Here is a 25,420-nt window from a genome sequence, read left to right as displayed (position 1 = left end):
CCAATATCTGACCTTTGTAATCACATGCAGAGATATGAATTGTGGTCCTGATTTGATTTTTTTGTCTTCATGCCCCTGTTAGATTGCAAGACTTCTACCCCTTCTTGTGTTTTAATCAGTCATAAAACTAAGTGAAAATTTTATTTCTTGCATGTATTTTATAATCTTCTTCCATCCTGATGAAAGCAGAAAGTATAGTAAAGCATCCAAGCAATTTAGGAATTGAAACTCGAAGTAAGAAAGTATATTTCCACTTGGGTCTCATTAAGACCAGACAGAAAATAGATTTCTGTACTTCTGAAAATGAAAATAGCTGCAAAATTGTTGTATAGAAATTTAAGTGCTCATACTATACTGAATCCATGCCAAAATTTCACTTTGACCACTATCATCACTCCTTCTGGTACTGAAAATGCCTTTCAACAAGATGTTTCACTCCCCATGATTTCAAGAGCACTTACATGTGTCCAAGCAAGGCTAAGCCTGATCACTGCTTAACTGGGCCTTGAAGAGCAGTGGCAGCTATTGCTGGAGGAAAAGGGCAACAATGAAATGAATATTATTAAAAAACTAAGTTTCTTAGAAAACTTTACAAATGGGAATGGCTCTTCCACAACTCAGGAATAACCTTGGCTATGGCCTTTCTTACTGTGTCAGTTTTCACTGGCAGCAGTGTGCACATCAGTAAAACACAGCCTTTTACACAGAGTAGCTGAGTGCCTATCAGGGAAGCTGTAATTTTACATCAGGTTGAATATAAAGAGCTCTCCACAGCAGCAAAGCCCAATACCCAATACCTGCAGAGCAGGGTTCAGTCTGGTGTATGTGGAGAGCAAACCAGCTGGTTGTAGGGATGTGCTGTGATCCACAACCATCATGGGCAGCTCAACCAAGTTCTGAACTGGAAATCATTCACTTGGTTGCTCTGGCTCCAAATCAACACCTCCAGTCTCTGATCAGTAACTCAAGAGATGCATAGGCTGTCTCTACTTTAAGCCCAGCTACTGAACTTGACTACACATTGAACAAGTGTCAAATTAACAAGTTTAGATTAGGAGCAAGGGGACAAAGTGTACTGGAAAACAGAAGTGCAGTTTTTACATGAGCTTGGGCAGCTCCCAAAGTGAACTGTATCCAATGGAAACAAGGTCCAAGTGCTGACATGGGAGTTTCCCACAGCTTCTATTGGCCTTCAAAGCCATGTGTGTCATCAGAGTCTCTTGCTGAAGCTGTACATAAATATCTAACTGGTATTAAAAAAACCCAAGGGCAGTTCCATACAACCTAAATTAAAGCCAGATGTGGAAAAAGCATATGCCTGAAATTCACTGTCATTTCAAGATAGAATAGAAACACTTGCTAATGCAATTATTATTTAATGGTCATGCTAAGAAAGTAATGCAGAACATTTATAACTTCCTGATGCACCTCATGCCAAAGAAACAGGTGCTCTAAACTAAACCCTGCAATCAGCATACATTTAAAAACCACAAACTAAATCTGTATTATGATTCCTTCTCTGGCTGCATACTGAATTATGATTATATTCTTATCAGTCATTTGAAAAAGATAAGGTAAAGCATGTCAAGATGGTATTAGTACTTAGGTCAACAGCACAGCACTGGAACAGGAAATTGAACACTGCAACTAAAAAGGATATTCAGCAAGTGAAAAGTCTCCCAGATCTTACTGTAAATGGTATCGCTTTAATCTGGGCAAACACAGTCTGCGCTAATAACGCAGGGAGAGTTTTCATGGAAACTGCAGGCCATCCAAAAATGTTCTGTTCAACAGTCACTCCTAGAGAACATGCATCACTTACCCACAATCTCTTTTAAGCAGCTCAAAACTTACAAGCAATTTCTCCTGACACCAGTTCCATACACACATCATGAAAGCAGCTAAGCATCTACGTGAATTAAAAAGGTTCAATGTGTGATTACACTCCAGATGTGATATGCTGCAGCACAAACCAGCATGACAGTTTTTGTGACCACAACAAAACACTCTAAGCAAAACATTCAAATAAACACTCTTAATGAATCAACATTTTAAGAGTGATCCTTTCAAAAAAGAACAAAATTAGTAGTTTCCCTCTCAGATAGAAGTTTATTAGCCAAATATCAGTGATTTTATATAAGAAATTACAACCCAATTATGATGTTACTGCAGTAAATATAAGGTTGGATGGCATGTAACTTTGCAAGTCTATTTTCTTTACAGTCTTTATAGCACTGGCCAAATTTTCCTAGACAGGAGGAAAGGAAAATCTTCCATTACCAGAAGCCATTTTTATGGTCTCCAAACCCACCAGTAATCTATAACATCCCTCCAAAGAGTCTGAGTGCAGAAAGGCATATAACTTCTCAACAGAACAATCAAGTATTGCAATCACCAGAAGGCCATACATGTCCTATGAAAGTTCTCCCTATTTTTGCTGCAGTCTTTAGCATGTAACAAGAATATCTCAAACCAGCCTAAGAAGCAACAATGTTAACAAATCTAATGTCTTCATTTTACAGAGCACATTTTGCCAACAGCAGTTCCAAAGTGGGCAGAAACCTGAAAAACTATTCCGCAGACCTCACACTCACCAACTCCACTGGGTGAGAAAAATGACCTCATAATACAAGAATAATTCAGCATAAAATATACTAAAAGCACTCTCTTGTGCACCTAAATTTTTTAAAATTGCCCCAGATGATGTACTGAGGGAGCAGTGGGAGCCTACAAAACAACCTCTTTGTTTTTCAGAGCCAACAGTGGCAAAATGTAAGCAAAGAATAGGTCTTTTTCTCCAAAGCAAGCAAGCAGAATCTGCAGATAATCTGTCAGATCTTAACCTTCCCAGACACAAACTTTACCAAGACTATTAAAGCAGTCTGATAAAACAGATGAATTTTCACAAATGTACAGCAATACTACAGGGAAGCAAGCAAGAAAAGTCACTGGTTTTATGGTAGTTAGGCTAATTTGAAAGCATTAGCTCTGCAAATACTTTGTATGCCAATTTTTCCACCTATGAGCAATGATTTCACTGCATACACCTCACTGATGAACCCAAGGATTTTTTAAAGCACACTTAATTCTAGTTTTTATGTTAAGCTTCGAACTTCAGTGAGTTGCAATAAACTCACAGACTACATGTTGTAGAGAGTATCTAAAACTTCATAAGCAAACACCTGTATTCATGCTGAAGCTGCACCAGAAATTTATTCATATCTGCAGAATATTCCATTACTAACTAGGGCAATTGTAATTCTTTTCCACACTGTCATTAGCAGTATAGACATTGCTTAGAAGACTAAAACTCAGGCATGGCAATCAGACTACAATTATTCTTACTGTTAATGAGTGATGAGTTAAAAGGTATTTGTTTTCCTTTCTTGGATCATTCTCATATATATATTTTAATTTTTTCTAGGTATTACCAGGCTGATTTAAGAATGCATCAGGTATTTTACAGTTTAATGTTTCCAGCATCTGCTCCAATTATTTTAAAAGGTTAAAACATGAAACAGAGAGCCAAGTCATCATTATCCCCCCAAACCTTATTAAGCAACACCCTTGAGCCATTTCCAGCTGAAAAAACAGCTATACCATTTGCACAGTCTGTAGTAACTGAATAATCCCTTCTCAAAGCCAACTTCAGAAACATCCATGTGACACAACTAGCCAAAATTAAATTAGAGATGTAGAATGCTATAGACATTGGCAGACAGAGTAAGGAATACAAATAATTATTAAAATATAGTATTAAGACAGATATCTGAGCAACCTAGTCTGGTGAAAGGTGTCCCTGCCCACGGCAGGGAGTTGGAACTAGATGATCTTCAAGGTTCCTTCCATCCCAAACCAGTCTGCCATTCTATGACACCTGTTTAATTTTTTACAGGACATACTCAGTACCACAACTCTTTAGACAGCTCTATCTCCCATGAGAACAAAACTTACCCCAATTTCTTGCCACATGACAACTTGCATCACTAGGCAATGAAGCAGCATTGTTTTACCCATATTATAATCCATTGAGCAGTACAATAACTACATTTTACTTGACCTCAAATGGCAGTTGATTTTCTTACACCACATAACACAGGACAATTGTTTTCTTTAGAAGAAATACTTGAAAACTCAGATACAAAACCTTATGATTAATTTATGAGAATGTCTCACCTTCCTAGGACCCTGTGTCAATGCTGTGGTTCTCAATGCTCATGGGCACTGTGCTACATGGCTACCCATGATCAGGTAGCACCAACCACAGTGTCCACTGCCAGTGAAATGCATATCACAAGACAATAGAGACTTTCTCAACATAAATTCAGAACTGTCAAGCAGCAACTGTTACTTAAAATATTTCTGTAATTTCACAAAATGTGACAATCAAACAATTAATAATAGTGCTACAATTCCTAACGACCTGTCAACATGCAGCCCATCATCTCTGCTTACAAAAGATTGATCTCTCAGATCCAACAGTATTTCCAATTCTATAATGTTAAAAGGACCCATCCTATCTCACTGGATGCAGTATGCATATGGATTGTGTAAATCCTTCCATAAATCAAATCCCACTGCTTGATTCTATCAGTGATTCATTTCATTACATGGCTAATTCTTAACAACCAAATTGTATTTTCTTACCTCAGCAGCCTGTGTCTCCTGATGTAATAAAGTTAGACCTGTCAAGTCTTCCAAGAAGGAATGTGAAGAATTAAAAACTTTAGCTAGGAAATTAAACCCTTCTCGTTCATACTGGTCAAGGACCTGTCAAATAAACAAACAGAAAAGTATTTCAAATATAATACCCATAATATGATTCATTATCCTATTTTGCTCACAAAATAAAAGAACAATCTTTCTAAACACTCAGAAAACAACTATATAGTGTAAACAGGTAAAAATTACAGAGAACAGAACAATCATTTTCCCCAACTCCATTTACAAAGTGAGGCAAGAGTGGAGAGAAGTAATGTTTAAGATTTCCTGGTTTAAACACATTTTTAAGCTTATAACAAGACAGATGATATGGCAAGAAGAAAAACCTCATTGCAAAGTCATGAAAGGAGCATTTGAATTACACAAAACACAGTAAAAGACTGTTCCAGTGTATCAGTTAAGGGGAAAGAACCATGCTGGGACAGACTGAAAAATCCTCCGACTCGGTGTCCAAGTCCAACATCCTCCCAGTCCCCAGAGGTTCATGGTTCTAAGACTATTGTATCTGAAAGCACTCTCTATTTTTCTGCTCTAATTTTCCCAGTTTATCTTTTCTTTGGAGAACCTTACAGACTCCAACAAGCACCACGAGGAAGGTTTTAGCCTATGCTCCTCTCAGCCCCCTGGCCATGACAAATTTTATTTCATGCAGCTTTAGCTTAGCTAACTATTTGGCTGGTTTCAATCCAGTGAGAGGAATGGAGGGAAGAGAAATGTCAAAGATGCATGTGATTCTACAAGTTTTGTGACAGCAGGTAGCCAGAAAATGGAAGGAACTTATGATTGAGCAATCTCAGTATCTATTGTTTCCCTATTTTTGTTCTGAGTTCTCCCACGGACCATTGAGTATCCTGCTCTGCTGTCCCCAGTCTCACAGATGAATCAGCTGAGCTTGACAGACTGCAAAGCAACTTTTCCTATAGAACTTCATCTAGCAGAGCAGGATGCACGCAGGGTCCTCAAACCCACACAATATCTAAACACAAAGGAACAGTATTGGAGCTGGAGAGGCAGCAGAAGGATCATCAGGATCACCCTGGATCAAGAAGAAGAAAGCTTTTCACAAGAGTAGAAATTATGAATTCACCTAACTCACCCAGATCACAACTTTGAACAATCTTAGTCTTTCCTAGCTTAAGAACTCCTAATGGTCTCAATCAACCTTTGCATTGATAAAACTGTGGGAACTTACACAGACCAAGAGCATCCTTCAGCAAAACATGCCCAGTGAGCATTTACACTGATCCAACAGGGATTCAAGCTCATTAAAAAATATATTTATGTTTATCTGACAGCATTGTAACTTTACTGATAAAACCAGACTGGGATCTTCATGCAAAGTGTCCTCTTACCAGCAAAATTACCTACAGAATACTTGCATTTCAAAAAACACAAACAGAAACAACTGTAACACGACGAAGACAAATGTAGGTGACTATGACAAACATTTGGCACCCTCTTGACCATACTTCATGCTACTAAAATAAATAAAACCTGCGCTTCATGTTCTTCTTTTAAATCTGGAGAAATTGTTCTTCATACTTTAAAGAGTTATTTTGCCATACATGGGGTTTTGTGTATTTGTGTAATGACCCATAAACATAACCAGAAATTAAAAAAGGAAAGGACAAAGGGTATTAATCTTCGTGTTTTTTTTCTTGCTTTTTTTTTTATTCCCAAGATGAACAAAGTAATCTGACTGTTCACAGTGCAATGCAGAGAACTGCATAACTTCAGCTTTTCATTTGAGATGTGTCCTCTTAATATCAGCCCTTAACTATGGTGAAATTGCACTGTGGATAGACACATCTATTTAATGACTACTCTGTGTTCCACGATTCTACTGAAACATCCAATGTGCAGGAATGTCTTGCATATGGCTCTATGTCCAACACTGCCCACAGACAGCAACTTCTAAACTTGGGGTGTGTTTCCAGTCCTGCCTGTGCATATGCCTCAGAGCTATTGTCATTATCAAATGTGCTGCTGTTGCTTTCCTTTGTTGGACTCCCACTACAGAGCTCAGGAAGCAGCTTTTGGATGATGCAGGCCAGATTACAGGTCATGGTACGCTGAAAGCATCTCCAGCCAACACACATTAAACCACAGCCTTATTCTAAAATATTACAGCACATCAAAGAAATGCAGGGGCAACAACAGCAAGATATTTTGGTCTCTTCCCAGAGGTAAAACTTGTTTAAAGATGTAAACTACCCTAGGATATGCAAATATTATGAACAGAGCAGGGAATTGAGTGCAACCTTACTATATACAAGTTGTCTATCACACACCCTTTGAATGTGACTGATATTGTTACTCAGCTAACTATGCTTTGATCCTCGTTTCCAAAAACTGTGACTCAAGCCTCAAGTGAGAATTTCCAGGTATTGCTTCCTCAGTAAGTCCATGACTTCAGTGTGGCAGGGTGCTGTGCATGAGCTGCCCTGGTTTATCTCAGGGATGTGCTTAAGTTTCCTATACTCCCTGCCATAGCTAGGAATGAATTCTTGTGTGCTCACACAGAGCAGACAGCATGACTACAGCCACAGTGTCCAGCACTGGGTTTGGATGAACCACCTGAAAGAACTTCTACAAATCCAAGTGCCCTTTGTATTGTGATTGGCATGGAAGAGACCAGGAATTCTTAATTTAAGTGTCTTTTAAAGTATTAACAAAGCATTAATAACACCACAGATCCATGAGTTGCAGGAATACTGTTTTTGGACCTAGTGAACTGTAGATTCTTTTTTCAAGCTGTGTAGAACTGATACACAATAATGACCCAATCTGCTACAGTTATGGAAAGAGTTAAACTCCATCATGCCACACTGCTGCATGGCAGTGACTTTTCACAGTGCTACAACAGCAAATTTAGGCTTGGGTAACAAATCTGACACAGACACAGGATCTTAAATACCTAAAGTACAACAATACAGGATATTTTTTCTTCTGGTAGCAACCATGGAAGCCTGAAAAGCTTTATCAAAAAGTGTACTTGCTGATTATAACTACTTGCCTTTTATACTGGGAACAGTCTGCTGCATAGAAGCACGTGTTAACTAGGTTGAAATCTCAAATTCCAGCCATGTAGCCCAATGAACAACCTATCAGAGAGCCAAAGAATGACCTGGCAGCATCACTCCATTGCTGCCTGAGCAGTGGTGGCACCATTAAAGATGACATATGCTATAATGAAATCTGTTTAATAGAGGCACCAACTGAAAGAACATTTTGTCACCCTCAGGGAATTTATTTCCCAATTCAGATGATTAAAACTTTACAATACTGCAAAAGGGATAAACACCATTAACTTGCCCACATCTAGCCTTTACTTCCCAAGCTCGGTAGCAGCTGTCCTCTGATAAATGCAACGTGGCATATATTAATTCAGCAACCACTGAATGGACCTCAGAAAGGAAAAACAATGCGGCAAAATAAAACTCACCTCAGTTTCCTATGCCAAGAGACCACACAGGGACACTCTGGGGGTCATCAGGAATCAAACTGGTCTAGACACCAAATAATTAAAAAAAGTAATTCCAGATTTAATAACCGCCAAATTTGTTGCCGCGTGGAAAGGAAATTTTCTCCTCTTTAATCATGTCCAGCAGAGTCCAGAGGCTCATGGCTGGCATGAGCTTGATTTTGCACTTCTGAACAACCCTCTTTGCTGCAAACACCATACTCAGTACCCATGTGACATGCTGAGTAACAGCTATATGGCAGGAAAAATCTTCAGAGATGTTATAATTTTAATTATTATTGATCTCAAACTAGTCACTATCTGACCACAGATGGAAAAAACTCCTGCATGAACCTTTTCTGGGAATAAACGTGTCCCTCTCCTGTCATTCAGTGACATGTCACTATGTAGCATTTCATTTTCTCAAGCAGGAAAAAACTTCCAAAGCAGCAACAAAAAGAACGAGAAGGATATAATTCTTGTGCCCAGTCTGGCATGCTGGAGCAATAAAAATGTATTAAGGAACTCATCTTTTTCTCCCTTGCAGGTCACTTGTCAGAGCTTAGGAAGGGAACTGGAAAGCAGCATGTCTTCTGCCTTTCATGGCTGCTACAAACACTGCCAGAAGGCACATTTTCAACCCACCCTCTTCTAACACAGGAAAACCTGCTCTCAGGTTGATGCTACCCCAGTTCCAGTCACCATTTCACAGAGCCAGAACTACACCTGGTTTTCCACATTAAGGTATTTTAACAGAATAAATGAAGCTGTGGATGCACATTATCACGACAGGGACAAATAAATGTACTGCCAAAGCCTTCTGTGTAAACGATACCCAGTAACCCAGTTCATTAGCAATCTCTTCATTCTGGTCTGTTTACTGAAGGAAAAAAAATTAAAACCTCATGGCAGGAGGAAAAGACAGGCTTAGAGTAAAAGAACTTGTTTAGAAATGAGAAACAGATGTGCAGCCTTGGTGTTATATTCTTGTTAACAGTGATCTTCATAAAGAAGTCTCAATTGCTGGGTAGAAAGCCATTCAGACGAGAATCTGCCTCCAGGATTGCTTTATAGCATGAAAGTTAGTATCTGGTTAAGCAAAAACACAAAAACCAAGCTCCTAACCCAAAGAACCTGGCTACTGATGCAAAATTGGCTCATGTTTGATGTCTTACTTCTGTCACATAAATTTAAATTTTTTTTACCAGTATTTACATTTGGTTTGGGTTTTTTCTTTTTTCAGTAGTTCACATCTGTAGAGCTTCAAATAGCGTTGTTTCCTTTCCAGGAAATATAAAATAAGAAATTAATGCTTCCAGTTTGGTTGTTGACACTAAAAAAGATCTCTGGGCAGCCTATCTCCAAACCAAGAGGGTGCTGTGTTTTACACTCTTCCCGGGTTTAACACTTTACTCAAAGCAGACATCACACTTCCCTCCCTGTCCTGACTCCTCCCAAAGGGGACAGATACCTCACTAAATATTTCAGAGTCAGGAAAATCACAACATTCAATGTTCTATTTAGGAATTTGATATGCCTATAGATGTTTGCACTCTGGTTATCAGAGGCAATGCAGAATGAATAGACAAGTAGTGTGTTAGCTTGTTGAAAGAGGCATTTTGGTTTCAACAGCTGCATGGAAAATAAAACAGATTAAAAGTCTTGCCAGTTACACTCTTCAAAGTTCAAATTCAATATATCTGCTAGTAAAACAGCAAGTTTAGTAAGGTTGACAATGCTGAAGTATCCTCCTAAATAGGAATAAAATAAGCCATTGGGCCCTTTGGCCTAGGCAGTTGCAGAGGCAGCAATGCTGATGTTCAAAATTTGACCACGAGACCCATAATTCTGGTTTCCTTAAAAAATACTCATCTCCTAGACACTTCCTTCTTCATAAAGCTCTCAATTTTTATAGCCATTTGATCTTAAAATGTTCTAAAGAAAAGACTAATAAGGTGATGCTTTAATACATCTATGCAAAAGAATAAAACAAACTGGAACTTCTCTGAAGAACATGATTTTTCAGGGACACAGTTCATGATACTGAAACAGGAAACTCTGACAGTGCTATATGAGCACCAAAGACACGTCATCTTTAGCTAATCCTCCAAGTATCATCTAAAGTGTGTGTACAGATGATTATACACCCTTGTGCATTTGTACCTGAGGAAGCTTTAAGAACAAGATCACATAAAGTTCTGCAGAAGGCTGTACTCCAGGTGCACACTGAACGAGGCTAATCTGAAAACACTGGAAGGTTATACACAAGGCAAAAATGGCATCACTTTTGGCTCATGTCCAAAGAATTAAGACACTCTCTGCATACACAACTTTCTACTTCCCATCGTCACTATTAAAAATGCAAGCAAATTTGTGTACAATGTGCTGAAAAATCATTTAAGAAAAAGATCGCTGGTTTAATTTAGAGCAGGGAAGTAGAAGAGTTCTTAGCAATTTAAGATAGCTCAGTTTAAGCATGGTCTTGTCAACATTTAGCTCTTGGGAGCTTTTCTGAAATAACCTGGATGTGTTTTAGATACAAGTAACCATTTTTCCTGATAGGAACTGATGGGCTAATAATACAGACAAAAGTGCAAGGTTTTTATTTTAGCTACGCCTCCCTTTTTAGATATTTCTCATAAATTATTTTAAACATTACAGCATCTTCAGATCCCAGTCAGTAAGGACTCTGTACTGCACAGCATACAAGTTTAAGGCATTCCCTGCCTGAAAGTATTAGTAAATAGAAATGAAAGGAAGGAAAGGGATAAAGAAAGAGGGACAGCACAAGAATATAAACATCTCCATTTGAGAGACTGAGAAAGACAAACAAAAGAGTGTTTTAGTAGCCAATATCATTAGATCATTTGTCCTGACCTCTTTTAACACACGGGTATACCCTTCAGTCACCTTAATAGCTATCTCTCCTTCACTCCACATTTCACACCGGATGGATATTTACAACTTTATTTATCCCATTCTGCTTCCTGTCCAAAATTTATGCTGATTAGCTCATAAGCTGTTACAACATGCTTGGCTCCAGTTCATTTTGGCATTAGTCACCACCCATTGTACAGCCACTGCAGCAAGCCCTTCCCTTTCCCAGTCCCATCTGAGGGTACTGCTGATCTGGGACTGGATAACGTGTTACCCATATATAGGGACAGGCACCTCTGGCACAATCCTCGGCTTTGCTGTGATGGAACAGCCCAGAAGCAGCATCCATTGTCTGCAAAGAATCCCTAACGCTAGGAGTGAAGCAAGGGCATTTCCCCCAGCAGCTAAGAAAATGATTCTTCTCACAGAAAAGCAACTGCCTGATGCTGAGGGCTCGTCTGGCTGCTGCACAGTTTGATTCTACAAAGGCTGCAGTGGCCCTTCCTTCTCTGAAGGGTTGTCTCAAGCAAGCCAAAAGCCAGGAATGACTGGGTGCTGCACAGAGTCATCTGTTCCATCCAGCTCTCCCCTGCCATCAGCACTGCAACAATAAGCACAATCTGTCAGGCACTAAGCCCCCAAAATTATCACTGCCTGAGGAAGAAATTGCTCAGTAATTCCCAAATCCAGATCTCCAGCCTAAAAGTCCACATTTTGTAGACTATTTCACAGCAGAGGATTTTATTATCTCAATGTGCTATATCATCTATGGAAAACATAGATGTGTTGGCAGAACAACAGCATTTTCTTCAAAACCTTATTTCCTGGATTTCATCAAGTTCAGTTATTTTATCATGTTTTAAAATTAAAATTCCTTCACTTTTTACCAGTTTCAAAGAAAACCAGTAACTCTGCTAGATAGAGGCAACCCTGTAAAAACAAGGAAAAAATGGAATAAAAGTCAAACTTAACATAAACTGTTAAAAAATGCCTACATGGGCGTTTTCAGTCAAAAGAACAGTTTTCCAATAAATTGAGGCTGATGATTTGGTAAGTTCAACAAAAGGAAACAGGTATGGATGTAGACAGACTCCTGTCAAAGACTGCCACAAGAAGAATGCAGAAAAGCACATGAGAAAAAACTACAATAGTTAAATATAGGAAAGCATAATGTGTCTATATTTTCTTTGCCAAATATGCACTGGAGTCTTGGAATACCTGAACAATAAATAAGGAAACAGAAGAATGAAAAAACCTTAAGGAAGTGAAAAGAACAATTACAAATTACTCCTATGCAGCAAAATGAAGACCTGACCTTTCGAGTTCCTGATGGAAACCTACAGGATGAGGTAGTTGAGTGGTTGCTAAACTCAGCAGTGGCAGGATGAACACCAGCACCATCCCATCACTACACACTGTATGTTCCCAGGTTCTAATCCAGCTCAGTACTCTCCAAGTTTTTGCAATTCTTATATGAGTCTGTCAGCAAGTAGATATTTCAAGCTGAAGTATTTTTGTACAGTTTTTTTTTTACTGACAGAAAGGGAATTCTCTAAGAGCTTTACAGAGATGACAAGACAGCACACAGCTGCCATTAGAATAAATAATTCAAAATGGTATTCTAGGCACAGTTACATATTGAACATGTCAATACCTAGAAAACCGCAGTGACGTTGTCTCTGTCCTGACTGACAGCCCTTTACTTTCTACTAATTATAGTTAGAATGTAATTGCATTGGAGGAAGAAGAAATATTGGGGGGAAAGCAAGAAAACAAAAAATCTCATAGTATTTAGTTTAAATGCAACAGAAATACAATCTATCAGAAAGATGAAACCATTGTTTTTAACAATGTGATGTTTCTTCCCCTTAAAACCCAGCATTTTAAAGTTAAACTTAACAATGGGAAAAGTAATTTCATCAATGGCCCAGAAGCTATATAAGTATTTTCACATAATAAGACTTCAATTAATTGCATTTTTTCTTTTATTTTGGATAATACACATTTCTGTTTAAGATGGACTTCATAAACCACTCTCTCCCCCACTCAGAACTGCTTAAAATAATATCTTACATCCATTTAAGAACACTGAATAATTACTGGAACATATTTTTAGTTCTTTTAATGCCATTTACCTCAGAGACAAGTAAGTTAGTCAATGCCATGGATGAGTTAGTTTCACCAGCTGCTTCTTGGACCAAATTCTGGGATTCTCTGCAACGTAGCTTTGATTCCACTATCTAACATGGTACACTGCCACATCAGCAGCAACTGACATGCTATTTCACTTAAACATCAGGAAACATTTCAAAATTGACCAAAGAAAAGAAATACGTTATAACAAAATCATTTGTTTTCTTCTCTGAAGGGCAAAAGTATGTTACTTATTACTCGAAAGGGATTCTAGATCTAGCAACTTTACCCTTCCAAAACTAGAATAACAACAGAACTGCTGATTTTCTGGAGCAAAAGAAAGAGAGAATAAAACAAATTTCAGAGAGTTTTATGTTATCTGTTCTTTTTTTCCTCCCTTTCTCTTTCTCTCTCCCTCTCAAGAAACCTTCTTAAACATTTAACCAGCAGAATTCAAAACTTGCATTGCAAAGAACTCAATACTGAAGAATGGCTCCTAAATGCACTTTGTAGTAAACCCTTGCTATCTACTCCCTTGTGTCACGAAGCCAAGATCCCAAACCATAATAACCTGAGGTGAAATGCTGGTTTACTCTGTTATTTAAATTCATTTTCCATGGCAAATTGTACTTACACTCCCTGAGATTGCAATGGTTGCATCTCCTGTGCAGCCAAAAGTCTTACCTGATGAGGACAAACGGATCACTTCTCTTAGGATGTGGGGCTGGCTAATAAAAACTGCTTTTGCTCAGCAAAACATGAAAGACAAAAACCTCCAGTTTTCAACATTTAAAGACAGTTGCAAACACCCACACTAAAAACTGACCCTCTGACACTGCACATCCAGCTGCTAGCTTGGGAGAGGCTAAGATTTACCTATCCCAAAGTCCAAAGTTAGAAATGCATCCCCCTCTCAGAGCCCTGAACACAAAACAGATCCTCACCCATGTGAAAGTATTTGGGTGGGTGGTTTAGTCTCACAAGACACAAACTGAACTTTCATTTTTTATGCACCATGTCGATTCTTAATAGGGATCAATACATTAACAACATAAGCAAAAATGGAATAATGTCTTACTGATTTGCTGTGGAGAAGCACAGTTCCTTCTCCTCAAAAGAAACAGTAAGTAGCAACAGCAAGAAATTAGTCCCTGCTGTAACTCCAAGTAAATTACAACAGAATAAGAGAGAATAGTCAAAAAGAAAAATAAAGTCTCCTGAATTCTTTCATGTTTGTTAGATTTATCTTAGTGAAGAAAACATAACAAAGCAGTAAGCTGATTCAGAAGCTATTTCACAGATATGTTAAAAGGTGAAACAAAGACACATTTGAACAGCAAAGAACAACTGTTCATTACAGATGTCAAGCATCAGCACATCTTGGGGGAAAAGAGAACAGGTAAATGCTGTCAGCAGCAGTATAGGTTAAAGTTTTGAACGATCCTTCTCACGACCTGACTGCATTTTTAAATAACTTACTTCTCCTCAGTACCATAAGATAAAGCATCAAGTTTGTTTCACATTTTAAAATCCTCTCTTCTGTTGATGCTGGGAAGCTGTTTGGTGTCAACAACCTGTGTTATCTATTAACATCACTCACCCTGCATCCCACAGCTCTGAACAGCCACTGCAAAACATCCATCACTTCCGACTTACAATCAAACCACGACGATCCTGACACATGGCAATGCCAACCCGCTGGCTGAATTCTGGGGCAGGGCAGGATGTAAGATTGAACATAATTAAATTCTATCTTTCCCCATGCCCCTTCCTTTTACAGCCTCTACTGGAGCTGTTCTGTGTGAGGCAGTTTATTCAGCACGACTGCCTTCAGGATTAGCCATGATGGTTCCAGTCATCATGATGGATTAAGCAAGATAAAACTTCCCCCCTGAACTACACACACCTCACCTATATCACGTGGTTTTTTCCTAGATATAGGACAGAAATAATGAGCTCTCTCCCACCTTATTTGACTCAGTGTTGTCATTTTATGTGCCATTTTGCAGTTACCATCTCTCCTGTCTGTACTGCCACTTCCCCACCTTCTCCAGTGCACACAGCTGAACACACCAATTCCACACCCTTTTCTCTGTTCACAAAACAGGCTAATATTTAATGTTACTTTTAAGATTTCTTGGGTTCTTGATCACATTTGCTGTCCTCTAAGGGAACACAATTCCATCATAATGGTCACATCACCATGATCATAATATCTTAGTGTGTGATGTGGCATTCTTAGTGCCTCCTTCTGTCAGCAATCTTTACCTTGGGATAATCCACATTATTTTTTTTTTTGAATTTATTATAAAAATTCAGTATTTTTTAAATAATAAGACCAGGCATTATTTTCAAGAATGCACATCTTTCAGGCAACCAGCAGTAAACCCACCTGCACCATGACTAGTTTTGAAAAAAATGCATTATTTCAATTCTCTCACTGAATTTCAAAGTTATTTACAGAGAAGTAAAGACTGCCTGTGATTTAAGAAGTTATGGTCAAGATAATCCTGCCCAGGATCTTTTTAAAAAAGGAAAGAAATCCAAAAGTGATAAATTTCTATGCCACCTTAAGAGCAAAAAAAAGTACTAGATTTACCTGAGTATGCTGAAAATCTGCCTAGGTGTATGATGCATTCTTCAAGTCTGAATGAAATCTATCCAATACTAATACAGAGGCTGCATTGTACATAGAAGTGTCAAATGTTAACATATGTAAATTCAGGAAATAAGGAAAGTTATACATGGACTCAGTTACGAAGACTCAATGTTACAGCACAGCTACAGAAATAACTCTTTAAAAACATTCTTTTATATTTTTGAAGTGTTCATTCCTGAAGGACAAACATTTCTCCCCGTTTCCTTCATCATTTCTGCAAGCTCTGCAAGAGTATGCTTTTTTCAGTACAGAACTTTTTTTCTCCCATGACTTTTACATCTCTATTTAACATCAACACAATACTGGAATTGCAAAATGTATAATATAAAAAGATCAAAAAGAGTTTCACTGACACATTGTACAATATGCTGTTACTGGGAGAAAGCAAATAGGAAAGTCTCGTCTCAATGCAACAGAGCAAATATGAAGGGTCTTGCTGGAACCAAAATGAAAATTATCTCAGCTGAAAAACATCACTAAGTTACTGAATATTGCAGGTTACTGTCATAACTGATCAGAACCATTTAAAGTAAAAATGCAAACACAGCAGCCAGCAGATGAGAACAATGAAAGCATTGTTAAGTCTCCATGATGATAGATTTCAAAACCGAAACACTCATAAATAACTTACGCAACTCAGGCACTTAGTAAATGTCACAGCAGAAGTGTTTAATGTATTCCTGGGATGTTAAAAAGGGAAATCATCTGCAAGGGTAGGGGAATATCTTGACTGAAAACAGAAATCGTAACATAATGCCTAGAATACCTTCCCTGATCCCAGTGTCTGCCCCTTCATGACATGCAGTGAAACCGAAGCACATTTAATGGTAAATCAGTGAGATTACTCAGTGGTTAAAAACGACTTCAGCGGCTCAAGTTTTCAGCACACTGAATAGGATGTTGAGAAAGAACTTGAAAAGTAGTAGAGATTCTTAGGCTGATTTTTTTTCTCATTTCACAGTGGAGATAATTATACATGAGAATGATAGTAGTTAGGGAGGGAGAGAGATCTCTTTCAGGAAAACAAGCCAGCTTTCCAGCACAGGGGTGAGAAATCCCAGCTCTGCAGGAAATCAGAGGGGGCAGCTGTATATCCAAGTTGGTTAACAGCAATTATCTTTTGTGACATTAAACTCTGAATCTGTGAGGCCTCCCAGTTCATTCCATGATGCACAAGGAGGAAGGGGAAAGAATAACAGGGAAATGCTCATTACCCTCATTAGAACATAAGCACGGGCAGGTTTGCATTGAGAAAGGTATATATTTTAATATTTATGTTGCAAGGCTTTAGCCAGTTGCCTGCAAGGCTCAGGTGGTACGGGATCAGGACCACTTTACTTTTCTAAGGAGTTGCAGTGCTTCTCCCCACAATATTATGAGACAATATCTTCATTTTGCTCCCGTGAGGGCAAACAGTTTAATTAGCACAGTAACAAGCCTAAGATTCACATTCTGTAAGGAAAGCAGTACTTACAAATAAATACCTACACCAAAGAACTTTGGACCCTCCCTTCTCAGTAACAGAACAAGTTTGGCATCAGAAGAGCTCTCTGTGCTCCTCAGACCTGCTCCTCCTCTGGCAGGGCCGTGCTGCCAGCTTGGACAGGGGATGCTTTGCATTCTAGCACATGCTTGTGCAGAACCAGAATAAGGCAGTGGGGGAAATCATACAAGGAAAATTTGGCCCAGAATAAAAACAGATTGGTTTCCTGCTGCGACCATCCCAAAATTCCTGAACAATTGCCTGTGGGAAGCTTCTCTGGCATGCAGCCTGTTTGGGACAATTCTGGGTACAGAATTGCTGGCTGCTTGGATGTCTGGTCTCTTCAGCTTCAAAAACAGAGCAATGAAGTAATGGCTGTGAGTCAAACTGAAAAGGACCCTAATCTCTAAACACACAGATCATTAGCTGCTTGTCCCAAGTCATCTAGCTGGACTGGATGACTTCAGAACCCACTGGAATATTTTTTAAATTCCCAATTCATTAGTTTCATGTCTTAAGAGTTAAAGAGTGACAAGAGCTCAAGAAAGAGAATGCTGACATAAGAAAGAACAAAATAAATATGGTGCCAGCAAATCCAATTATATCAGCAAAGCCACTTCTGTGCTAAAAGTCAGAATGCACAGCAAATCTGACACAGAGCAGGATGGAGTTATGCTAAACAGCTAGATAGCAAGAAAACCAAAGCAAAACAATCCCCCCCACAACAAACCAACATACAGACTACAATTAAATTGTAATTGGATTTGTCATTTCAAAGTATGAGCATCAGATTTCCACATAATACAGGGTGACATACTCTTATGCTAATAAATAGAAAGTTAGCAAAGTAAACAAAGGCTGTGTTTCTACTGTAAGGAAATACGTGCGCCAATGAAGCAACCTTTTCAGCACACCAGTAATTCAATACCCAAACCACATGAAAAGTGATCTCTCTGGGAATAGCACAGCTGCTAAAATCCAAGTCAGTTTTTATTAAATCATCAAGTCTGTTTATGTAAAACAGGGCTCTCTTAAAATGACCTCCAAGAGGAAATGATTTGCTAACGAAAAATTGATACCTGCATTTAATTTATGTACATGGATGTGCATTTTTATTGGTTTTGTACATCAATATGTCCTGGATCAGAGGTAAAAAGAAAAAAACTTATTCTAACAGTTTAATTTAGGCTCCACCATCAAAGACTTAGCTACTAGTGAGATTTCAGCTATTCAAGAGGGTAGATAAAACTGCCGTTATTTTTAGAAATGTGTAAGTTTAGTGCTTCAACTTTTGAGGAGAAAATGGACATTAAGAGTCATTCAAGACTTGTCAAATGTACCCAGATAGCCTAGAGAAATAAAATGAACACCATGGAAGAAAAAATCGTGCAAGTTCTCAATAAAATGACAGTGCCCCAAGAGTTTTTGTCAGCTGTTTGAAAGATGGACAAGTGCAGTGAAAAGAACAGAAAGAACTTCTTGCAGTCAGTCTCAAGGTACCTAAAATTGAGCTAAATTAATGGCAGTCCCAAGCAGTCCAAACCATGAGTCAAAACCTCTGAATCTTCCTATCAAGATATCCCAGTCAAAACTTCCTGAACTTGCACTAGAAAACTTGCCAGGGAAAACTTTTCAAGGCCACAGTACAGGAAAGTAATCCCAGGCTGTGAGGAGGCTGCACACAGACACAGGAGCAGTGCCCCAGTGTTCCAGCAGGACACAGCACAGAGCCAAGCAACAGCTGTCAGCTCTGAGGTGGCTCAGGACTGTCAACACCAGCATCAAAATGAACAGCCTTTGCAATAAATAAAGCTTAAGAAGTACTTTTTCTCTCAATTGTTCTTTATGTCTGTTTTGTATCACAAACCAGAAATTAAGATAACTTTGCATATTTGTAAAGATATTAAGTTCCAGAAATCTAAAAAGATATTTATTCATCAGACACCACAAATAATTTCTTAAACAATACCAAAATTCTTCCTTCCTATAAAGATGAAAGATCTTGACAGTATTTATGCGATAAACATTTCAGAAATATCTTAGCTCTAATCTCTGCTTGGCTTCTCCAGCTGACTGCAGCATTTATGTGGAGATTGCATGCTAATAGGTGATGTCAAAGAAATTTGGAAAACAGCTATAAAAGAAGGCTATGAGGCTAAAGAACTGAAGTGAGAACAGATTCCCATCAATCAGAGAAAATGTCAAACACAAAGCAGTCCTCAGCACCCCAAGACTGACCTAGAGTATACAGAAATAAAGGGCAGACAATCCAGACTCACCTTGGTAGAACAGGCTGTGCACTTATCAAATGCCAGGCTGACTGGGAGGACATTATCAAATCTTGATAAAAATCCTCGGATCTGGAAGATGGAGAAAATTACAATACTATTTCAAAGCATTTTCCAAATTCAACAGGAACTGCACACAGACATTCAATAAAAGATACATCTAAAACTAGGATATATATTGTCCTAACACAGTTGCCCCCCAGTAACATCTGTACTAAATTTATACTCACCACATAGTACTAATCTTCTATACACAAATAATGGCACAACTCTAAATGCAACACTGCAGAACCAGAAATAGAGGCATAGCACCACCTGCAGTTCGACTTATCTGCTTGCAAAGTGCCATCAAAAATACAAAGTCATAACCAGTTAAACAGATTTTTTCCCCCATCTCTGTAACATATAATCTGAAAACTTGCTGTGCATTCCTAAACTATAATGTTAATACAATACAACTGATAGGTAAGTTTAAAATTCCAGACCAGTTTCTGCTAACAGAGAGAGCACTGAGAACACTTCGCAGCAGGTTTGATCATTTGTACAAATCATTGATCTTATTCCATGCTTTTACAGGTCAGTTAGAATGAAGAGATGTCACTAAGAACAGAACTTAAGTAGCTCTGCAATACAAATGACAACACCTGAATTTTGAAGTCTATTGTGGAAATCCTTCCAACCTACACTCCACATACCGAATGGGACTGGAATGGCAGAAACCAATAGCAATTTAGCAAGTATTAACAGGAAGGTATTTTTGCAGAAACACAAAGCCACACACAGTGTCAGAACACAAAAATACAGTCATTTTTTACACAGAATCCACACCCAGAAAAAGAAAGGAAAATGACATAATTGAGTCCTTCTGGTACCACATTGCTTTGTATTTCTGTTATCCAAGAAACTCCATGTCACATCCTGGAAATAAATTCAGTTCATGTATGACAGTCTATCAGTGTGCAACATTTTTTATACATGAAGGAAAACCTTCCCACTAAAGAGGACTTCTGCATTAATTAATTACTGCTCTTCTTTTTCCACATGAGTGGGTTAACCAAGTGAACAAAGAACAGCACAAAAACCACAGCAGAAAGCACCAGTTAATTCTAGACACCTGGAAAAAACATTGCCCTTGAGATCACTAGATGGGTGACTGCTAAGAGAAACCATCAGGTTGTAATGGAATTATATGGCACAGGATTTGAAAAAAATGTCTGTTTCCATTTTATACCCACTGAAGTTGTATTTGTGTTAGAATGTCTAAAAGACATTGATGATAGTCACTAAATGTAAATGTGAAAACAGATACAGGGTGGACAGAAGTCACAACTCAATGAAACGTTTTCTGTTTAAAACCCATATTTGACATGGATAACTGAAAGCACAGTCCAAAACAGAGCAATAATGCAAGTAAAATCATACAGGGCTATAAACCAAATCAGACAGGACTGACTGGACAGTGAATATTCTCAACAGCCACAAGTACATGAACTGCAAAATCATTTTTTTTCCCACTAGAAACAGTAAAATTTCTAAACTTTAATGGGAAATATTCTAAAAAATGCTAACTATATTATGTAATATTTCTAACTGTTTGTTGGGGTAAAATAAATTACTTCTTCATTATCCCTTTTTAGGTGTGAAGGGAAGGTTCAAATTACAGACCTGATTTTCAGAAGTCTGAAGCATATTCACCATTTTCAAACAAAATCACTCTCTATGTAAGTGTCACAAAGATTCCACCACCAAAATTACTGAAGTTATTTTTCCAAACAAACTGACCTAGCACAAGTAAAATCTCTTCCCTATTACCATCCCATATAATCACAGAAAACATTCAGATAGTTTTCTGTAATTATCTGGCCATTAAGTTTTCAATGAAGAAAGCAAAAGCTTCTTCAAAGATAAATCAGAAGGAGTACCTAGATCAGCATATGAACAAGATTTAGGTTTGGGTTTTTCTTCCTTCTGAGATGTGAAAGGTCACAGAATCTCCCTTGAATACATCACAGCAGTTGGCACAGGCTGGGCCTGTCTGCCAACAGCATTAGCATTGGAACTACAGAGAACACCACAGGACATGGGAGTAACTAAATTCTGATGAAGTCACCCGTCAGTCACAAACTTCTCAGTTAGTGCCAAAGCTAGAACCTTCCAGACGAGCAGATCATGAGTGCCAGCAGGGACAAAAGCCTCATGATGAGAGCATCTGAAGAAGCCAGCTGAGACCTGGATATTCCCTACCAGTCCTGCAGCTGACAGTGACCACAGCAACAAGTGGGAAAACTTCAGGGGTATGGGAGAGAGACTTCTGAGAAAGAACTGGAGAGACTCCAGAGAGTCTGAACTCAGGGAGAACCTAGGGGCATCTCCTTGCATAAGATGCCCCAGTTGTAAGCACTTGTTATTACATAAAATTATAAACAAAATCAGGCTGATTTTACATACACCAGACCCCGGATGTTGCAAAGAAAACATGCTAGTAGCTTTAGCTTTTTGTGAATCGAGATTAATTCTTAGCACAAAAAAAAAATTATATCAAAATGATCTAAAAATACTGCTTAGAAACAAGTAAATAGTTTATTTATACAATGGAAGCATCCAGAGTCATTCAGATAGCAACATAAGGAAAGAGGCACAGAATAATTCTAATCCCCAAGGAGGGTGTGATTATAGGGATAAAGTCAGGAGGCAGTTTTTGAAGGGCTGTATCAATATGAAATCCAGCAATTTGAAAAACTGTATCCTTAACAACTTTGTAACCAGAGTGTAGGTTGAGTAGAAGAAAAAAAGACTGCTGTTTTGCACCAGAAATACATGAATATTTTGGAGAACTGTAATAATTGTGGGGTGGCTGGATTTTAATACCTTTTTTTGAGCTCAGAAGAGATTTAAAAAGAGAACAAAAGTATCTTTGAGATGCTGATATGGTCAGCTCTGATGGGGAACAGGAAAGTCAGAGGTTGTCTTATTCACACATGGCCTGCTCCAAACAAATTCCTGCTAGGTAGGTAGCAGGAACTGTGTGTCTACAAGTAGGACAGATGCAGTGCCAGGAACACAACTGCCTGGGCCTGTCTGATGGATTAATATTTTTTCTATACATTTTTTTCCACAATCATGGAGAGTCCAGGGAATGGGATCAGTGTGCAGCACAGTTTTGTGAAGGAGGCAGAGTCTGAGATGAGCAGTTTCCAGCTCTTAAACAAAAGCATTTCCTCACAAATTATTTACCTGATGAGGAACAAGTCCAAGAGAAGTAGGTGGCTCATTCATTCTGTCATCACTACTGCTGGCCACGGCATAACCACTGTCAAAAATCCAAGAAGGAAAATTAGAGCAAGACAGCACACTCAACAGTCAAACTTTCCAGTAAGCTTCAAGGTGTTTTGTTACAGCTTGCCGTTTAGAATCTGGAAAGGAACTTATCTGGAAAGTCAGTTCCACAGTAACTAAGGTTTGGCATGGGAATATAAATCAGTTTGAGACTTGTAACATCCTCAACTCCAACTTCTAACTTACTTTTCTTTCACAGATTTTAAAGACAGAAAACAAGCCTCAATTTCAAGTTTCAGAAATTCAGAGTAATTTCTGTATTAGACTCACTTAATTTTCAGTAAGATTTGCAATATGTGGTTTATCTCGAAGTCTTCATGTGGACACATAGTTCCAACAGCTCATTACACCCAAACACTGTTCAGCAAAGGAATGCCAAGATCCACTAACTTCTTTAGATATATTCTTAGTACTTTTCTGCTTTTAAACTCAGAGAGAAAACTATCAATTTCCAAAGGAACAACTTCAGATTTGATGAATCAGTTATCCCTCTCAAACACTGTTAAATTACACTAACATAGTAGATATGACCTATACATTACAGTCATCAACAAACAACCTTACACCTTACAGAATTATCCTGCTTAATGTGTACTTTCTCCTTCTCTCAAAAAATTATAATAAATAAATCTTATTTCTCAAGGAACCCCTCCTGAACACCAATCCAGAAATGACTCACCCTTCTGGATGCTGTAAAACAGAAACCATTAATTCCACTGCAAGGGCTCCAGCTACCATGGCTAATCCAGGGCGACTGACCGTGCACTGCTGGTCCAGTGTCCGATCCCTGGTGGACTACAAAGACAGACAATTCTAAAGGAAAGAAAAAAAGTAACTCAAAGCTAACTAGCTGTCCTGCCACACAAATAACTTTTACTTCTGTGCAATTAATGTCTTTGATATTCCCAATAAAAGATGAGCTGTTTCTTAATCCTGTGTACATCCACACAAAACAAATCCCTTCATAAAGCATCATTTAAAGGAAATAAAAATTCAAGTCACATCAAAAGAAACATATAATCACTATTTGCATAATGTTCTACTCACATCCCCTGGTGCCACAACATCATTGCAGAAGTAGCAGCCCAGTTTATAGCCAGGGATATTTGAAAAGAGTGATGATCCCAAAAGATCAGAAGAACCAGAAGCATTGCTGCAACATGAATCACCAGATTCTTGCTGTTTTGGTTTCTTTAGGCCATGTCTCATAACAACAAATGTATCAAATCCCAATGCAGCATTGATGACCAACTGTGAACAATAAAGAAACAACAGATTTTAAGTGAGCCAAAAGGGGAGGGAGGAAAAAAGGCCACAAGTTTCTATTCATTGTACATGTCAAAAAAACCCACACTGTAGACAAATGAAGAACCCATTAATTGTGTAGTTATCACTGTGGCCATAAACAATACAGTTCCTGACAGGTACAAAATTCCAGCTGTCAGGCATTTGGAAAAAACAAAACCAAAAGCAAAGTCTGCTTCAGAAAGCCACAAACCCTTGCCTTTTCCTGTGTCTTTCAGGGAAATGTGACACAAATTAATGACTCTCTCAAGTTGTTGCACAAATCTATGCACAATTGCTGACCAAAAAAAAAAAAATTCACACGAACTCCAAGCAATGAAATGCATCTGTTATCAAAAAAAATTTCTGCTCAGCGAGGAAAGCAATTAATGATTACTTATGGCTTTCACATGCATCTGCTTAGTCACATGGGGAGCAGGAGCAGCTGTAGGACACAACTGCACTGTCAACATTTCCCTGTCTCACCAGTTTGCGACAAGTGCTCAGGGTAATGTGAAGCTCTATATGTTATGAGCATAACATCTATACAATAATGACTGTAGCCAGTAAAACATAAAGGAGGATACTATACTGCTTCATACACAGATACTTTTGATAGAAATTCTAGTACAGCAGTTTGTCATTTGCCATTCTTACAACCAGGAGTTATTTACAAGAAGGACTCTGAGGGAAGTTGGCAAGAATTAGCCATCCTAACTAGCAAGCTGCTGAGTGGCATCATCACTTCAGTATTTCACACAGCTTCTGGATATTCTCCTCCAACCTTGTAGTTTGGAGGAGAATATCTCCTGGAGTTTATTCTCTCCTCAGTCCTACAGTAGGACCATGCTGTGGAATCTGTGGCAGCACAGTCAGGTCTACAGCAATTAAAAGACTTTATCTTCTCACTACATCTACCTGTAAAACCTGAATATGGTATCCCACTTTCAAAATATGAGAAACATGGCCCAGCTGGTATCATCAGAAATTACTAATATTGCTAAACACTTCCCACTGTGATAAACTGTTTCTCTCTTCTCAGTTAACTGGCTAGCAACATTTCAATTTAACTGATTGACCCTTGATAAAAAACCAAAAGAAAATCACCTGGTTTTGATAATGAGACAATGGAAAAGTGTATCTTCTGGTATGCATGAAAAGAGCAAAACCAAGCA

General features: G+C 38.4%; 1 protein-coding gene across 1 annotated transcript in view; it reads right to left on the bottom strand.

Annotated features, from left to right (window-relative positions):
• Positions 1–1,843: 1,843 nt before the first annotated feature.
• The window catches only part of ATG7 (autophagy related 7), a 40,723-nt gene continuing 17,146 nt past the window's right edge, over positions 1,844–25,420 (bottom strand). The window contains exons 13-18 of the mRNA XM_009083647.1: positions 24,009–24,212; positions 23,641–23,756; positions 22,860–22,935; positions 19,617–19,697; positions 4,648–4,770; positions 1,844–1,909 (exon numbers count right to left, since the gene is read on the bottom strand). Of these exons, the coding sequence (XP_009081895.1) occupies positions 1,844–1,909; positions 4,648–4,770; positions 19,617–19,697; positions 22,860–22,935; positions 23,641–23,756; positions 24,009–24,212 (666 nt within the window). The remainder of the gene's footprint in view (positions 1,910–4,647; positions 4,771–19,616; positions 19,698–22,859; positions 22,936–23,640; positions 23,757–24,008; positions 24,213–25,420) is intronic.

Source organism: Acanthisitta chloris, unplaced genomic scaffold (assembly GCF_000695815.1).
Source record: "Acanthisitta chloris isolate BGI_N310 unplaced genomic scaffold, ASM69581v1 scaffold23481, whole genome shotgun sequence".
Lineage (NCBI taxonomy): Eukaryota > Metazoa > Chordata > Aves > Passeriformes > Acanthisittidae > Acanthisitta > Acanthisitta chloris.
The sequence above is the reverse complement of the archived record's forward strand: the minus strand, read 5'-3'. Positions and strand labels throughout refer to the sequence as shown.